The 16,399-nt window shown below is 36.1% G+C and overlaps 1 protein-coding gene across 1 annotated transcript; it reads left to right on the plus strand.

Moving 5' to 3' along the window:
• Positions 1–6: 6 nt before the first annotated feature.
• Positions 7–11,792, plus strand: LOC104511603 (homer protein homolog 1-like; the record flags this gene model as incomplete). Its single annotated transcript, XM_010154290.1, has 3 exons — positions 7–135; positions 3,692–3,784; positions 11,616–11,792. Coding segments are annotated over 3 exons (399 nt in total), but the record flags the coding sequence as incomplete, so codon positions are not given.
• Positions 11,793–16,399: the final 4,607 nt, after the last annotated feature.

A 16,399-nucleotide genomic window follows, 5' to 3' on the forward strand; every position in this document is an offset into this window, starting at 1 on the left:
CAGGCAATAATAAATAGCACTATCACCCCCAACATGACATTTACTAAAACATCCCAGAAGTTTGGCCAGTGGGCAGACAGCAGAGCGAATACAGTCTATGGCTTGGGATTTTCATCTGAACATCACCTTTCAAAAGTAAGTATAACCAGGGGCAATTTTTGAGCTAGTCAAGTGGCTTGAGAATATCTGATTCCTGTTCATTGTATCTTGACTCAGTGCTCATTACTGTTCTTATTTAAAAATTATTATTTCCTGTGTTGATCCATACAATGTAAAAAGACAAGACAAACCACGATACCTGTAAATTTGCTCTGAGCTGATGGAGGAGAGAGCTTTAAGCTGTCACACTGTATCTTATTAATGCTTTCTGTTAATTTTTTAGGTTTCTCTTTTTTTAAAGTTGTTCTTCTATTACGGTTTTTCATGATAGAATTTAAAGGAATAGACAATTTAGTGCTTCTTCTGTATTTAGATCTTCTAGGAAAAAAAAAATGTAGGTAGTCTTCAGATGAATTTGAAAAAAATATATCTGAAAAGCAACAGTATATATTTTGGCTTAAGTACGTGTTTGATAAGCAGTTACTCAGATTGCTGTGTTTTAAAAAGAATACACAAATCTGTTGAGAAAAATACCAAGTCACAGACCTTTACTGAAGCTTATGGTGATGAATCTTCAGGACCTTTTCAACAAACTGTTCCTGTTGCATTATATCTTAATTTTTAAACTGATATTCATGTGACTTGAAATTGCTGATTGCTGCTACTAAAACTCATAAAGGTAAAACTTTTTGTGTTATTTTAAAATATATTTGATGGGGGAAGGGAAACCTTTCATTAGATTACGGTCTATTCAGTCACTGGAATTGGTAGATATGTTGACCTTGGAATCAGAAAAGCTGAATTAGAAACCCTAGATCTGCTGTGTATCTTCAGAGAAATCACATCTGTATTTTCTATCTTGTCTTGTCTCTGTGCTGAGATTACTAACTCTCACTTGCGTGTGCTGGCATTTTAGTCAAGTTTACCAGAGTGCTCTTTGGTACACTCAGCACTCTAGGACATGAAATCTAATTTAAGGCTCCAGGTACTACTGGATATTAGTAACAGGGCTAACAAATAAACTGTACTACGGATTTGTTTAGAAACAGGTTGTTTCTAGAAGTTGCCTTAAAGTTGATTCTGGAAATTCTTTTCTGTCTTTGATATATCAAAGTCCTTAAGTGAACAGCCTTGTTGTATGTAATTTGTTTTGCAGTAGTGTCTCTGGGCCCCAATGACATATTTCAAGTTCCAGCGAGCAAAAGAGAGCCTGCAACCACAAAAAACTTAGTCTAGTCTGTGACTGATATCAACAGGTTAATGAAGCAAATAATCAGACCAGAACTGTTCATTCTCAGATCATTGCTTAGCTTATAGTAAATGTTTGACTTTTGGACTATTTGGTTTTGTTCATGTGTCTTGATCCTCCTAAAATAATTACTAGGCTAGAGTGCAACAGCGATAACCTCTTTCTGTACAATTATTGTGACTGAGAATTAGTGGAGTGAGAATATCTGATAGAAAATTAATGGCACTGTAATCAACTTTGCATACAAACTGTAGAGAGGAAAATTAATTAAACATTTATTTTTCTTCATTAGACCTTTTCTAAATGTGTTAGACCACAAATTCACCTCAAGATTGTTCTGTCAGAAGTCAATGATTCCTGAAAGATGGTTCCTATGCTGAAGAATATTCATTTCAAAGAATCAGGATTTTCTAGCGGAGTGCCTATTGCTGCTGCAGTAGAAGGAATAGAATGTCCCATGATTTTCAGAGAAAACTGATATCTGATGTATGAGAAAATATATTCATTTTCAGGTTTTTAGTCTGCCTTACCCTTTTGAATTAGTTGACATGATTTATTCCATATTAACTTAGGAGTATGCTAAATGGCAAAAGTGCCATGACAGATAGTTGCAAGAGCCTCTTGTAGTCTCTTCGCACAACTTTTCATCTTTTCCTTAAGATATTGATCCTCCAGAGAACCTTTCCTTTCAATACGATATAGATATGAATCTTTCCTTTCGTACTCATCTTTGTTATTCAGTAATTTTATCAAGAGATTGCTATTATTTATCACCTGACTATCTCAAGAATTCTAGTAAATTTGAAAATTTCCACTGCATTAGCCATGTTGGCTCTTTCTTAGAATGTTATCTATTTATCTATTTATTATGGGTTTTTTTTCAATTTCTACCACTGTGATACAGAAGATCTATTTACTGCCTTTTATATCTTCAGCCATTTATTCTAAACCTTAGTATCATGTTTTCCATTTACCAATCCTCTGGTCTTAAAGCTGACTTAAATAGTCGGTTACCCATCACATTTTGAGGTCTAGGTACAAGTCTTAAATAGGTATCATCTAGTTCTAGTGATCTTTTACCAATTTTATCATCTGTTCTGAGACATTTTTTGAGGCTGGATTGATTAGACTTTCAGGGTAGTATCTTTTCTCCTTCTACATTCAGCAAATACATGCTTTTAAATAACCTGACCGCTGAAATTAAGGACACAAGTGGAAAGAAACAATATTGCCTGAAATACTAATAGCCCACCAGAATAAGTTGTTTAAAGACAATAAGGTTTTTAGGTCCTGCATAGCAAGTGAAGTTCTCATTGAAAATACTTGAGGGGATTGTGTCACACAAAGGGTAGCCTTTGTCCCTTCTAAATCCGTGCAGTACAAAACAATTTCATTGTATGCTGCTGCCGGAGAGATTTAGAAGCTGATAGCGAAGCTTCCAATGCTTTTGCAGAATAACGTCAGTTGGAAGCTGATCATAATAAGATAATTTTCTGTATAAAAGCAGTAGGAAACAAAGACATATGCTTGGATACTATAGCAATTAGTGTAGTGTCAAGCTGAGATCTATGAAGCCAAATTTTTTTCTAGCCAGAAAAACTAGACCCTATTCTTAATAAATTGATTTAATCTCTCAAGTTTATGGGTGCATATATTTCTGAATTGCTGCTTTAGATATTCTCTGGAAGAGATACGTGTAGCATAGAAATCAAGCTTCATGTGGCAGTTCATTGTGCAGTTCTTGAGTTTAGTGTTCAGTATATGCAAGCATTTAGCTAAATGAATTTGTTCTTTAACTTGATTGATGTCAGTGCACAATCAAGAAATGAATTTGACTCAGTATTCCCACTGCTGCTTTCCTAATTAGCTATTGAAACTATAAATGCTGTTAAAATTTGGGAAGAAATCAGTATACAGTCCTGAAAGAATGAAAGCTCTAGCCTAATGGTGACCACAGTAGGCTTCAGAACCAGATCATTTGTTGTCAGGAGGAGAGTAAAACTTGAATCTGAAAGCAGCTGTGTAGGGCAGCTTGTCACTATTATTAGCCATCTCTGAGCTGGGCTTTTTAACACTATCAGCAACAGTTCAGACTTCATTGCATCATAATTTGCCTGACATATAACAGTGTACATTATGTCTGAAAGGTACTGAGGGGTATATCACTGTGTAACTCACTTAAATGATTATCTAATGAGGAGAAAAATTAAAAAATCCTACTGACAGAATTTGACTTTGTAAAATGTTAAGTACAGCATTCTGTTCTGCATGTAATGTACTACTTCACGCCTACTCTCTTTCTTCCCCTCCCCTTTTTTTTTTTTTAAACATATGTACCTTCAGTTTGCTGAAAAATTTCAGGAATTCAAAGAAGCTGCACGACTAGCAAAGGAAAAATCCCAAGAAAAGATGGAGCTAACAAGTACACCCTCTCAAGTGAGTCTTATGGCGTGGATCAGTCCTAGTACTTCATATCAGTGCTACTTACTGTATTGTATCTTACACACACGACATTGAAAATGAAGGGGGTACTTCCCAGTCACCCTGAATCCTCTCAACAGTCAGATAGAAGTGTTAAGAAGTCTAAGAATACATGTAACATACAGTAGAGAACTATCAAAGGAACTTGCTTTAAAATAACTTTGGCCTTCTGTTAATTCCTATTCCTTTCTTTGAGCTTTCCCCAGAAAATGAGTAAACATGGTGAGCAGTTATGTAAATAAATCTATAGTAAACAGCTTTTGTGGGTTTTCATATGACGACACCTCAGGCAATGCACTGTAAAGGACTTTTATAGAAGAATCATTACAACAGAAATCAAAGTTAAAGCAGCAAACTGTTTTTTACTTATTTCCTCCTGAGTAGTATTCACATGTGCAATGTATTAAATGACAGATGACAGATTCACATGCTAGTTCTGGAGCTTTGCCACAGTTAGCCACAATGTAAAAGAAGAGTTTATAAAAAGTATCTCAAAGCATGAAATGGGTTAATATAGGCCTCACAGGAGGTTAAATTAATATAGTCACATTTACATTACTCATGCCTAAAATAAATTTACTTGAAAACAAATATTTCAAATTTACTTTGAAAAAAGAAATTGCATGAGGCTTTTACACCACTTCTCTCCCCACACCCAGTGTTTCTGACTCTGTGTATACCTATTTGCTTTGTTTTAAGTAATAGTGAAGACAAAGGTAATTGCTTCTTTTGCAGGATGAAGCAGCTTTAAGACTACCTCGGGGGTTCCTGAGTTGTGTAGGATTAATGCAGCTGACTCGTTTTGCTGGGAACTCTTCATTCATTGAATCAATGTATCTCTTGGGTGCTTTGCACCCTGATCTTCGATGGAGCAGGGATGGCAGGCAGCTCGCAACATGCTGTACGAATAGTTTTATTGCCACCAGAAAGCTGGTGCCCTTCCAAGAGAAGTCAGTGGAAACCACAAGAATATACACAATGACCTGACTTCATGTTGTTTTCCCAGTAGGCATTCTGCCCAAGTGCTAGATTGGCTTTTGCTGTTAACAGGAAACTGCTTGCTCTAATGTAACAGGAGAAAAATAAGGCAGTCTTTTTTTTTATTAGTTTTCTAGACTGTCTCTAAATGTCTGATAAATTCCATAAATAAACACAGAGGTAATGGAAGTAGGTATTTCAATATTATAACCTAATATACACTTGGCTTTAGAAACAATGAAGTGCTTCAGCCAGGCCTCTAGTTACTCATATTATAGACGTAACAGTTACTCTCCTTCTGTTTTGACATGTTGATTAATAGTCTGGACTCAGAAGTTAAATCTGACACTGTCAAATGGAGTAACTTACTGTTTGGTTTGGACATAAATTTGAACTACTCACTCAGAGACAAGATGCTTTTCGTCTAACAGCTGCCCAGGCTTACAGCTTTCTCTTAAACTGTATGAGCTATTAATAACGTTCATTTCCCGGTACACATTTCCTTTCATACTTAGAACCTAACATCTTACACGGTTAGAGAAATGTTACCTTGAGCAATTCTATAATGCACTTTGAGAGCTGCAATTTAATTACTGAACACTTAGGAATAATTTCATATTCAGGCCTTACTTTTCATCTCTTGGCTTTTTGCTGTGTTGGTAAATTAGCGTATTATTCTGAAAGATACAGTTAGTGCAAGTGCTGACACATCAGCATAATAGTCCGCACATACTTCATGTGTCCCATTAGTTCCCCAGAGAGAAGGGAGTTGAATCAGGAACTTTGTAGCTTGGAGCAGATGAGAAACGACGGCTTCGTGGCAAACTGTAGCACTTCCATAGCACTGGGGCTCATTCAAAGAGATTCATCACTGGGGAGAAGATGGGTGCTTGGTTGCAAAGGGGGAAGGTGGGATGCTAGAGACAGTTGAAGGAGCACTTGCTGTCATTTTGATCATCTGCCAAAAAATGGCTGCAAGGCAAATAATTCAAGTGTTGCCTTTCTCAATCATTTTACCCCTTACTCTTTTCCTTTTGTGTAGAAATGCTTTGCAGAGAGGGAGAGTAAAAGGGGAAGGAGGTATTTTCAGTAGCCAGTTGAGACGTCACTGGAGCCTGGCTTTTTTAGGAAGCTTTGACACTAAAGGCATTGGGAGGTAGGATGAGAATAGTGAGGTCTGCAACAGTAACCCAGTTAGCTACACGTATCAATCCCTCTGCTCTCTTGCAATTGCAGATATCCTTCTGCATTGAATTAATAATATGTAGGAAGATACTGCATGTCAGAACTGGAACATATACATGTCAAACTTAAATAAAATATTACATTTCTCTTGGTACTGCTTTAAAAAATACCCTTACTATTTACCAGTTAATTAAAGTACCAGATATGGCACACTGCCCACCCTCTCTGCTACACAATTCTAAAATATAAAAAGTATATGTGATTTTCTGTGCATGCAGTGTGTCTCTACAGATTGAATTATTATTAAAATACCTCTACAGCTGGTAGAGTATTTGCACAAAGTATTTGCTGTTCATTATGGTTTGATGTAACCCTGCAAACACTACTGCTATGTGTGAGTTTAAATTCTGAACATCCTACTAAAACTCGTTGTGAAACTAAGGAGAAATAGAAAACAAGAGATAATAACAGAAATCTATCATAAATAAAATCTGTGTTTGTAGTTCAAGTAATTAATAGAGTTAGCCATGTTTAGCAAAGTTTTGATACTGTTTGGGTAGGTATTTCCACCAGAAAAGTACCTCAATGGCAGTAGTTCCATGCTGAGTGTTTTTTGCATATACTGTTTATCTGATGGCATGTTTTCTTTGGCTTTGTGTGTGAAACACATCACAGAAAGAAAGCAACACATAGCCCAGTTTGCGATTGCTTAATAGCAAGAGATGCTTTTCCTCTGAGCTATGCTGCTGCTAATTTTAAACTCTTCATTCTTACAGTTTCTTTGATACAGCCTATTCTCCTATTTACCCAGCAGACTTGCTTTTATTTCCCAGAATATCAGATAACATGTAAAGTCACCATTTACCTTGACTGTAAAAAAAACTTAACGTGTTCCACAGTGGCCTGGACTAACAAATTAGAAGAGAGGTGCTGCTTTGTTATGTGTAAGTCCCACCAAGTGCACAGTGCTTTCTTGAAAGGAAGAAGAAAGCTTTGTTTCTCTGTCAGGGTACTTCTACTTTTGACCCTTCTGTATTAAGATGGATACACATAATAATATAATCTTTATCTGTTTCTGATATGTCCAGAGACTTTGGTCTAGAAGGAAGTTGTCTATTTTGATACTTCTAAGACCACCTGTACACATAGGTAACTCATCTGACATCCCTTTAACTCAGTCTTAGGTAATAAAGCTTCATAAGGCTTTTATCTTGTTTATATAAAACTAAAATAATGGCTCACATCTTTTGATATAGGGGGTTATTTTGCTTATGTCATAAACTCATGGACCCTACAGGGACAAGCCACTCATGGTCTATTTTCAGTTGTAAGCTTGCCTATATACTGAAACAGCAACACTTCCATCTGGAGTTCACTGAGCCATGTGGAACAATAGCCTGAAAACTGTGTTGTATCTCCACCCCCACCCCTCCCTGTCCAGTTTTCTTACTTTTTTAAAGTAACCTCGATTAGGTTCAAATACAGAACCAAATGGAGCAGTTGGTGAAGTTTAGAGTCTCACACCATCAGTCCTACAAACAGCTGGATTCTGAACCTCAGTTCTTCTTTAAGCAAGAACCTGTCCTCAGGTGTTTCTTTTGACCCTGGCCATTTCAGATTAAGACCTCTGTTAATTTCTTAAGTTGTGTGGTGAGTAACTTGCTCAAAATAGTTTTGTCTGTGATTCTGAGCCCCTCCTATGCAGACTGTCAGGAATAGCTATTGCCTGAAAACTTACAGAATCACAACATTTTTTCAGTGCAAGGAATGACTTGGTTTTGGCAAAATCATCACGGTTTATTAGCTGTTTCCTTTTTTTTTCTAGAATTACAAAATTTACTTAAAAGGCTTGTAGTAAAAGTAACTTTCTGGGATGTTAAGTGAGTTTCAATACTGGAACAAGTGTTTCACATGTGTTATAGTATCTGAGTCAGTAGCTGGCAGACATGCCATTGCCAGTCAGTACTGAATAAGAGAAGTACTATGAAGCAATACCAGCAAAGTGTGTGGAATACTTAATGAGCAAACAGTGTAGTACTTAATGAGAAAACAGCATAGTACTTAATAAGAAAACAAGCTGTAACTGGTTTGTTTTGTTCATGGTTTTTGAACCACCTACTCTTCTTCTTCTGTTACATATTTAGTCACCATTAAAAGGTGACTTGATCTGTCCTGTGAAGTCTGCTTGTTTCACTTCACTTTTTTGTGAGAACATGTGTTTTTTTATAAGATTTCAAAATTTAAGACATCTTTCAATGAATTCCCCTGTTATGTTTAGTTTCTATACTGTGGGCACTGTCATTTTTATACTGCTTGGCATCACCGGTGTCCTGCATACTCAGTAGTAGGGCCAGAGCTCCTTTAGACAGTGCAGATCTCTGTCAAACTCTTAAGTAGCAAAATATACCTGAGTCAGACTCTCACATTTACTGGTCGTGCAGAAAAATACTAATCCTGAGCCTGTGTGTAAATCTAGGACTGGTGAGAGACTATATCCACCAGAAACCTATATATGATACCATAACAGTTTTATACCTCTGAAGAGTAGTTAATCCTGTTAATCCAGATGTCATGAATGGGAAATATCAGGTCTTAAAGTATATAATCGATTTACAGGTAGACGTGACATTTTCAATTTAAGCACCCTTTTTTCCATATAGTGTTTATACTGTTGAATGTGAGTTAACCTGCCCTCCTACCTGGAAAGGAAGGGTGAAATCTCTTTTTAAGTTGATCATGATTCCTTTCCCAACTCTAACTCCCAGTATTTGGAGTAGATGTGTGAAGCTATGACGGTATGGAATAAAAACTTCATTACATATGAACATCTCACAAAAATGTTTCGAAAACTCTTTACTCTCTCTAATTAATACAAAGTATGGACATACTATTTGTAAACATTTTTAAAATATCTGTTCAGTGTTAAGTAGCTTTTTCTGTTGTATTTGGTGCTTTATTCATATCCTATGTATCCTGTGCATCAGGCAGGGATAGCTGCAAGTGTCTGAGAGCACTGATTAACCTGTATTATAGGTGGAAAAAATATATACTAGAATTTGATGGTTCTCTTGTATATACAAAACCAGCCCCTCATGAATTTGCAGGCAGTGAACCTTTAGGTATTACATAGGCTGTGATGTTTGTCTGCATTGTTTTTTGCCACTCGAGTTTCATTCACATTAGAAGTCTATGAAAGTGCTTTATGGAAAAATAAGCCTAGATGGAACTTGCATATTTGTTTTTCTTTTACTGAAATAATTTTTATGCATTCACACTGAAAACATTTTAATAAGTAGGCTCTGGCTTTATGTACCTAATAATAGTGATATAGGATTTTTATCTTAAGAGATAGAAGCCATTCAGAATTTGTAGGATGTGGTGTGTATTTTTTAGAGTATCTTGTGTAGTTTAGGAAGAAAAGGAAATAAAAGAGAAACTCTTGGGTCCATAAAGGCTTTCATTTAATATCAATGGAAACTGTTTATCAAATCAGAGGATAATAATAGACAAAACCATATAATTTGTATAAAATATTTCATTTGCCTGATTATCTTGCCAACTCTGTTCTCCTTTCACACTTAATTTCCATTCTGTTTCAGTTCAGTAAAATTGTTCTGTAAAAATGAAGATTTAACTTTGACTTAGAAAGTATTAACACAAAAGATAATTCTGAGTATAAAATAACAAGATTCTTCCTGAAAGTAGGTAGCAATTTGCATTAATGTAAAAAAAAAAATTAAATACATTTATATTATAAATAAGTTTATATCTGTGGACTTAAATCAGTATGAGCTAATGACTTCTGCTTTTTAATCAGTAGGAACATAAGAAGATGCAGAATGGAAACACTGGTGCATATGTATTTTATGTTTCGGTGAATGCTAAATATAATAGAACTTGAAGTCACTATTAAATGTTGTATCACCCACTAATACAAGTTGTAGAGTGATATACATCTCTCACTATGTGACAAATATGGCAGAATAAAAAAAAAAATTGGACAATTGTTGTGCTGCAAATGCTTAATGTAATTTAAAGTGCAGTGAAAACATTGAACAACAATATTCTTGGTTAAGAAAGGCCAGAAAGATGTGGAAGGTGATGATGACAGACAGATCTTACTTTCTTTAAAAGAACTGAGTTTTTCCATCTAGTTAAGTCTCAAAATCAAGGACATCTCCTACAGATGGAAGATCAGATTTAATTTTGGCTTTCAAAAACCTTATTCATGTAAACTATTTGAAGGCTACAAGTGGAGGCTTAGAATTGAATCCTGATCTTATAAGATCATGACCATGGCCTTCAAAGGTCCCTTCCAACCCAAACTATTCTGTGATTCTGTCATCTTCAGATACTGTGCAGTTCATTCTGAGATTGCTTTCTTCAGCTTCCTATGCAGAGTGTCAGAGAGCTGGGAAGAGGAGCTGTTGGCCTTCCAGAGACTGTGCTTGTGCTTCAGTATAATAACATTAAATAGTGGTTTTATGTGCTCCCCATGCAGATGATTGAAAGCCGTGTGGTCATAGGAGATTCTTAGCTTTTGGAAATACTGTAATTCAGTCAGTCCTCTGCTGTATAGACACCCCTCGATGACATTCATTGAACTTCAGTCATGAAACTCTTCTATCTTAGAGTTAAATGGTACCACTTGGCTACTAAAAGCCTACTAAAACTTTTTAAATTGGAGACGAGCTACTTAGTTTATGTGACTCACGTATCTCCTTCAAAAATCATTGCTTAAAAAAGAATATGATAGGAGAGAAAATACTAAAATTAAACCACATGGAGGGACTGAAAAGCCTATAGTATTCTAACTTAGGATGTAGGCTACAAGGGTGTACTTTTTTTTTATACAAAAGAAGTACTTTTCAGTGACTAGAAATTAGCAAATGTTGTTTGTGGGACAAAACACAAATGCACCTGTTCGGGTGATTAAAAACAACACCATTGCCTTCTGCTGGGAGGCAGCCATTAAGTTTTTCATGTGTCTGGTTATGTAGCAGTAGTGGAAGCTGCCTGGCTATAGCTGGAGTATTCTCCTTCCCAGATAATACAGTGACCAAGAAGAGCTAGGCCAGGATAATGTGCCTACAGAAGTTTTGCAAGGACTCTGCTGAGCACGTGTTCGTTACAGATGGCTTAAGGTTGAAACTGGCACACGTCACCAATGGCCTTTCCACTGTTCACTTTGGTTAATAAACAATATGAAGTCTAGGTTTTGAAACAATGGTCAGAATGTTTTGTTTCACCATGTTAGAATATGAAGTAAGAGATAAGAATCCTGCGTGTCAATAGTCACCCATCGCGTAGCAGAATGAGCCCTGAATTTAATACCAGGTGATAGGGACAGGTCTGTAATAAACAGGAGGCTGGATACATGCACATAATTCATAGGTCAGCTGTGTTTTGTACAAGTTAATGTGAATCTTACAGTAACATACTTCTAAAATAAGCTCACATGATGAAATATGACCATGAAGGAAGGATGCTGAAAATTTGAGCTTCACATTAATACTACCTAAAATTTGTGTATCATTTAAGAATTAATGTTAGTGCTTATACACACATAGCCTTCCCAAGCAGGTCAGTTTGTAACTTTAATGTGTTGTTTGTTTTACTGAAGGAATCAGCTGGAGGGGATATTCAGTCTCCTTTAACGCCAGAAAGCATTAACGGGACAGATGATGAGAGAGCAACGCCAGAAGTGACACCGAACTCAGAACCAAGGGCTGAACCAACCCAGAACGCATTGCCATTTACCCATAGGTACAGATTCCATTCCCACATCCTGATTAAGTGATACCTGTTTTCTTCCTCGTTAAAGGGACCTTCTCCCATATTGTGTGGAAAAAACCCCAACAAACCCAACTCCCTCTAAAAAACTGGTCAGGATTTCAGATTTGCAATATGATCTTTGTTTTAACAAAGAAACGTATGAGAAAATATCTTGGAATAAGATTTGGGTGGAGAGTTATTTTATAGTTTAATAGCTGAACAAGAGCCCTTGAACACTGGCTACTGCAGGTGTCCCTTTAACAGGAAGCATTGTTTTAATGTCTGAGATCTTAGTAAAATTAACTGCTTCATAGAATATTCGAATTAAATTAATTTTGCACACATTCTTTAAATGACTGGTAGGACTGGATGTCAGCCTTTCAGTGGCGAGTTGTTGGAAGAAAAGGGACTCTTACAGCACTTCTGGATTGTGAAGTTTAAAGCAGCCTTTAATTGAACAGTTCTTTGACAGTTGAAAGTATTTTTCAACTTCTTTTTGAAATACAGGACAAGTGTAGTCCCTCTTCAGACTGAATTATAATTTGTTACTCTAGGAATGCTGTGCTATGTTGTTCTTTAAGAAAGCTAGGACTTCTTATTGAATGATACAAACAATGAGTTAAGATGGATATATCTCCCCCTATTAGAAATGATTGCAAATGGGACACTCAGTAAATCACATAATTTATTGAGACCATCGAGCATAACTCAAATATTTAATAAACTTAGAACAGAGCTAGAAATACTGGTTTTATTTTTTTTAAACATTGTCTAATTTAATTTAAATAGAGTTTAAGATGTCTTGATCAAAGGTCGTGGAATACTAGGGTATGTCATGCAATTCAGAATGAGCAGAGATGGAATTAGAAGTTGTGCAGGACTTCTCACTTTTTGTAAGAGATTAATACTATTAAATGTATCTGAAAAAAAAAGTAGATATTTTCAAATGAGAAGAAAATTATACTTTTGCACTGATTTTTTAACAGAGTGATTGTGTTTATTTTTATACTTTCACCAGTGCATCTATTAAATGTTTTAGAAAAAATGGTGTTTTGTAAAAGTGCTGTGTGCATGTTGAAGGAGTTCTACAAATGTTGCACGTCTATCAGTGTTCTGTAATAACGAGTTCGTTTAAACTGGTTGTGTGTTGGAATTCTCTATCAATATCTTTGTGAAAAGGGGTTGTGTTAAAGTCCATACGAGTAGTGTTGTTCGTGTGTTTTAAAAAAAATCCTGGCTGCAAGATCTTCCCTGTTATTCTGCATGGGTAAATATGTTGTCTGGTATGCCAATATAGTAAATACACTTTGCTCTGGATTGAGCATGACTGTAGATGTTTTTTGAAACTAAGAAGTTGTAATTTTTGATGGTGTAGAATAGAGTTTACAAAACTTCTAGATGCTTTGCATTTTTCTGTCTACTTCATGTATGCAGTGTGAGTGTCTGATTTTAGTTTTTTGTACTGTTAAATACTGCTAGCTAGAACTGGTCTTCCAACAATAACTCTGCATTTTAAGGATCAATTCTCATGATGATTCTCAAAAGACCAGAGTTTTATCTTGCTAATGGTAGCTTCAAGTTTGTTAATGAGCTGTTACTGAAGAAAATGCAAATATTTAAACCCTTGAAATAAATTGAATTTTGGACTAGTTAAGGTTTTTATTGTAAATAAATAAAGATTTATTTTGTAGTGGCATTTCATAATACTAAATTGGCAACTAGGCAGACATACCTAGCTGCTTGTGCTGGCTGAAAGGGTGCTGTCTGCAGGCACTCTGCTTGCTCTGGTTTAAAAGAAAAAAAAAAAATTAAAACCTTACACCTCAACATTGGAGACTTCCTGGGCTTTTCATGTGCCAGGACTACAGAAATGGACTGTATTCCTCATTGTTCCCTGCTCTTCTGATGATGCCGGTGGTGCTCCACCTGTAACAGAGAGGAGTTGCTGAGCCTTCTCCCTGTGCACCCTGGTTACTCCTGCCGATCACTGAGCCTCTTCTTCCCGCACATTGTGTTTCAGCAAAGATAAATTTTAGCCAGTGCTTCTGTGTGAGGAGGATCACTGGAATGCTGGGAGAGCATTTGAGTGTTGTCTTGTGTGTGACAACGCATTTTACATATTTGCCTTTCCTCCAGGAGCTGTTGGTCAATTACTAGGTGCTTTCAAAAAAAAAAAGGCACTGTGGTCCTCCTGTGAGTTCAGCTATAGGAGACGTGACAACCACTGAGGCTGGCTATGGTTCACTGAAATAACACTGCCACAGCAAGTTCATTCCTCCCATAAATAGGAATGGTATATTCTGCTCTGGCATTAACAGTACATACTTACCCTGTGAAGGACCAAAAGGAGTGGTCCTCAATGTAAGCTGGAGCACAAGGGAAGGCATGTGTGGTGCTGCACAGTAGGAGCCCAGGCATCCATGGAGCAACTGATGGAGCTTCATGGGCAGGATGACATGCCATGGCATTGCATGGAGAGAGTGGCAGGCGAGGAGGGAAGTCCGTTGCTGCCGAGAGGGTCAGCAAGCTCAGCTGAGTGCAGGTGTGTCTGTGGCAGAGGACAGGGGTAAAAGTTTGAAGGGGTCTGTTGTCAAATCAGTTATATAGATAAGGCGTTTTAATGTCTTTGTGTGAACTGGAAGGGTCTGACAGGATTTAACAAAGTCAGAAATCAGAGGTGTGAAGATCATGCTTCAGTCTACATCTTACTTCTTGTAATTTTTAATCCAAGAACATGAAAAATGTTCAATTTGATTTTGTTGTAACACATCCTCAGTGGGCAGATATGTCCTCTTCTGCAAGCGTTCTTATCTGTGCTTTGTATGTCGAGGTGTAGGTGGTTGAGGCCTGTTATTTCAGCAGCGTTAAGTGTAGACTACATTGGTATTAACAGTTACTTTCTGACCTCTTTAACCTAAAAGCTGAAAACCAGCATTATTTAAGTCATCAGTTTCATGATTAGAACTCAAATTTCTTATTATTTCAGTAAATAATTGTAAGTATGGAAATGAAAATTGTCCAGTATATATCTACAATCCCACTCATATCCCATGACCATAATAGATCAGAAGCCTTGTAGCTTCAATTTATCCTCATCTGAAAAGTCCTAATGCTGTTCACAAGCAGTGTAACTCTAGTCAACTGCTTGAGAGATAAGGACTTTAAACAGTTAGAACTCCTTGCACAGAAGATAAACTCTTGCAGTTAAAACATCTTGCCTTTTTTTAAACTACCTGTGATGGTTAATGTTGAATTATGAAATAATATTACTTGGAAACTACCACGTTCTATAATGTGCTGAGCAGTGCCTGAGCACTGCTCTCATGAATAAATGTTGCCAGAACAAAGGAAATTAAAATGTAAACTAAACCTGGCATTAGAATTTTTAAAAATCTTGTCTGAATCACTGATCAGTCCTTTTCTGAATGATAGCTAATCTAGGAAGGCTTTTTTCTAACAGAAGCTAGTTAATCAAACCCAATATTTAAAATAATTAAGACTGAAAAAGGTACATATTTTCATTCTTAAGTAAAACTTAGTTTCCTTAGATGCCTTCCTTGTTTAAAAAATAATTTACACATTCTTTAAATTGTGATTTTCTTTCTTTATTTTTTTTCCCCAACTGAAAACTGTTGATCATAAAATGGGATTTAGAGAGGAAAAAAAGTTGCTGAAAAATTTTGACTACTTCTGATGTGATTGGCTTTTAAATAAAAGTTTTTAATCTTGATGGTGCATAGTATACAATTCCTGGTCATCTGAGCCCAAAGAAATACTATACTAAGCTTATTCAACCTTAGAATATAATTCAAATATTAAAATAGAACGGTGAACTCTGCAACTGCTGCTTGTGGCTTTTTGGTAACGGTTTGGTGAACTTGCTTTTTCTTTACCCTTGAAGAGGGCACCTCATGAAGCTGATAAAACACTTTCAGAAACAAAATGTAAGAGGATTCTTCTGGAACAAATCTTGAAAGTCTTCAATTTTCTGCCAACCACGACCTGAACCTGTTACCTCATTTTTTTCTTGTAATACGTAAACTCCGAATTTCTATTACATAACATTTTGATCAGACTATATGTGTGTGTGTCTGTTGCTTGTCCGTTAAGATTCCTATTTTTGTATTCAAACAAGTTTTTAATGGGGAATTTTAACTCATAGCCTTAGTGAAAATGGACTTATTTCAAATGATGTTTATATCTTAGATATGTTATTGTCTAGATAGCTTACCGTTTAATAATGCTGCATGTAAATCCAATGCTGTACAACAAAGAAGAAAAAAATCTTGCTGCTAGCTCATGTTCCTTCACTGAGTTTTCATTAAAAGTTGTATGCAGAAATCTGTTTAGTAGATTTTTCACTTTGTGTATTAAAACTACTCACTTCTACAAGCTTAAATATTTTAGCTATGTTATGGTAAAGGTACATTGTGGATCATGCTGAACTGTTAAGCTGGCTTTAAGGAAAAGATTTCAGTTAATTTTTGTGGTGTTTTGTAATACGAATTTATACTCAAACCCTAGTATTTGGATATTCTTTATAAGGTTATGCATAGCTTTCTTACTAAGGAGAATCATAGAATTGTTCATCTTGAAAACGACCTTTAAGATCATCAAGTCCAACCGTTAACC

The sequence above is a fragment of the Eurypyga helias genome, unplaced genomic scaffold (assembly GCF_000690775.1).
Source record: "Eurypyga helias isolate BGI_N326 unplaced genomic scaffold, ASM69077v1 scaffold1356, whole genome shotgun sequence".
Taxonomy (NCBI): Eukaryota; Metazoa; Chordata; class Aves; order Eurypygiformes; family Eurypygidae; genus Eurypyga; species Eurypyga helias.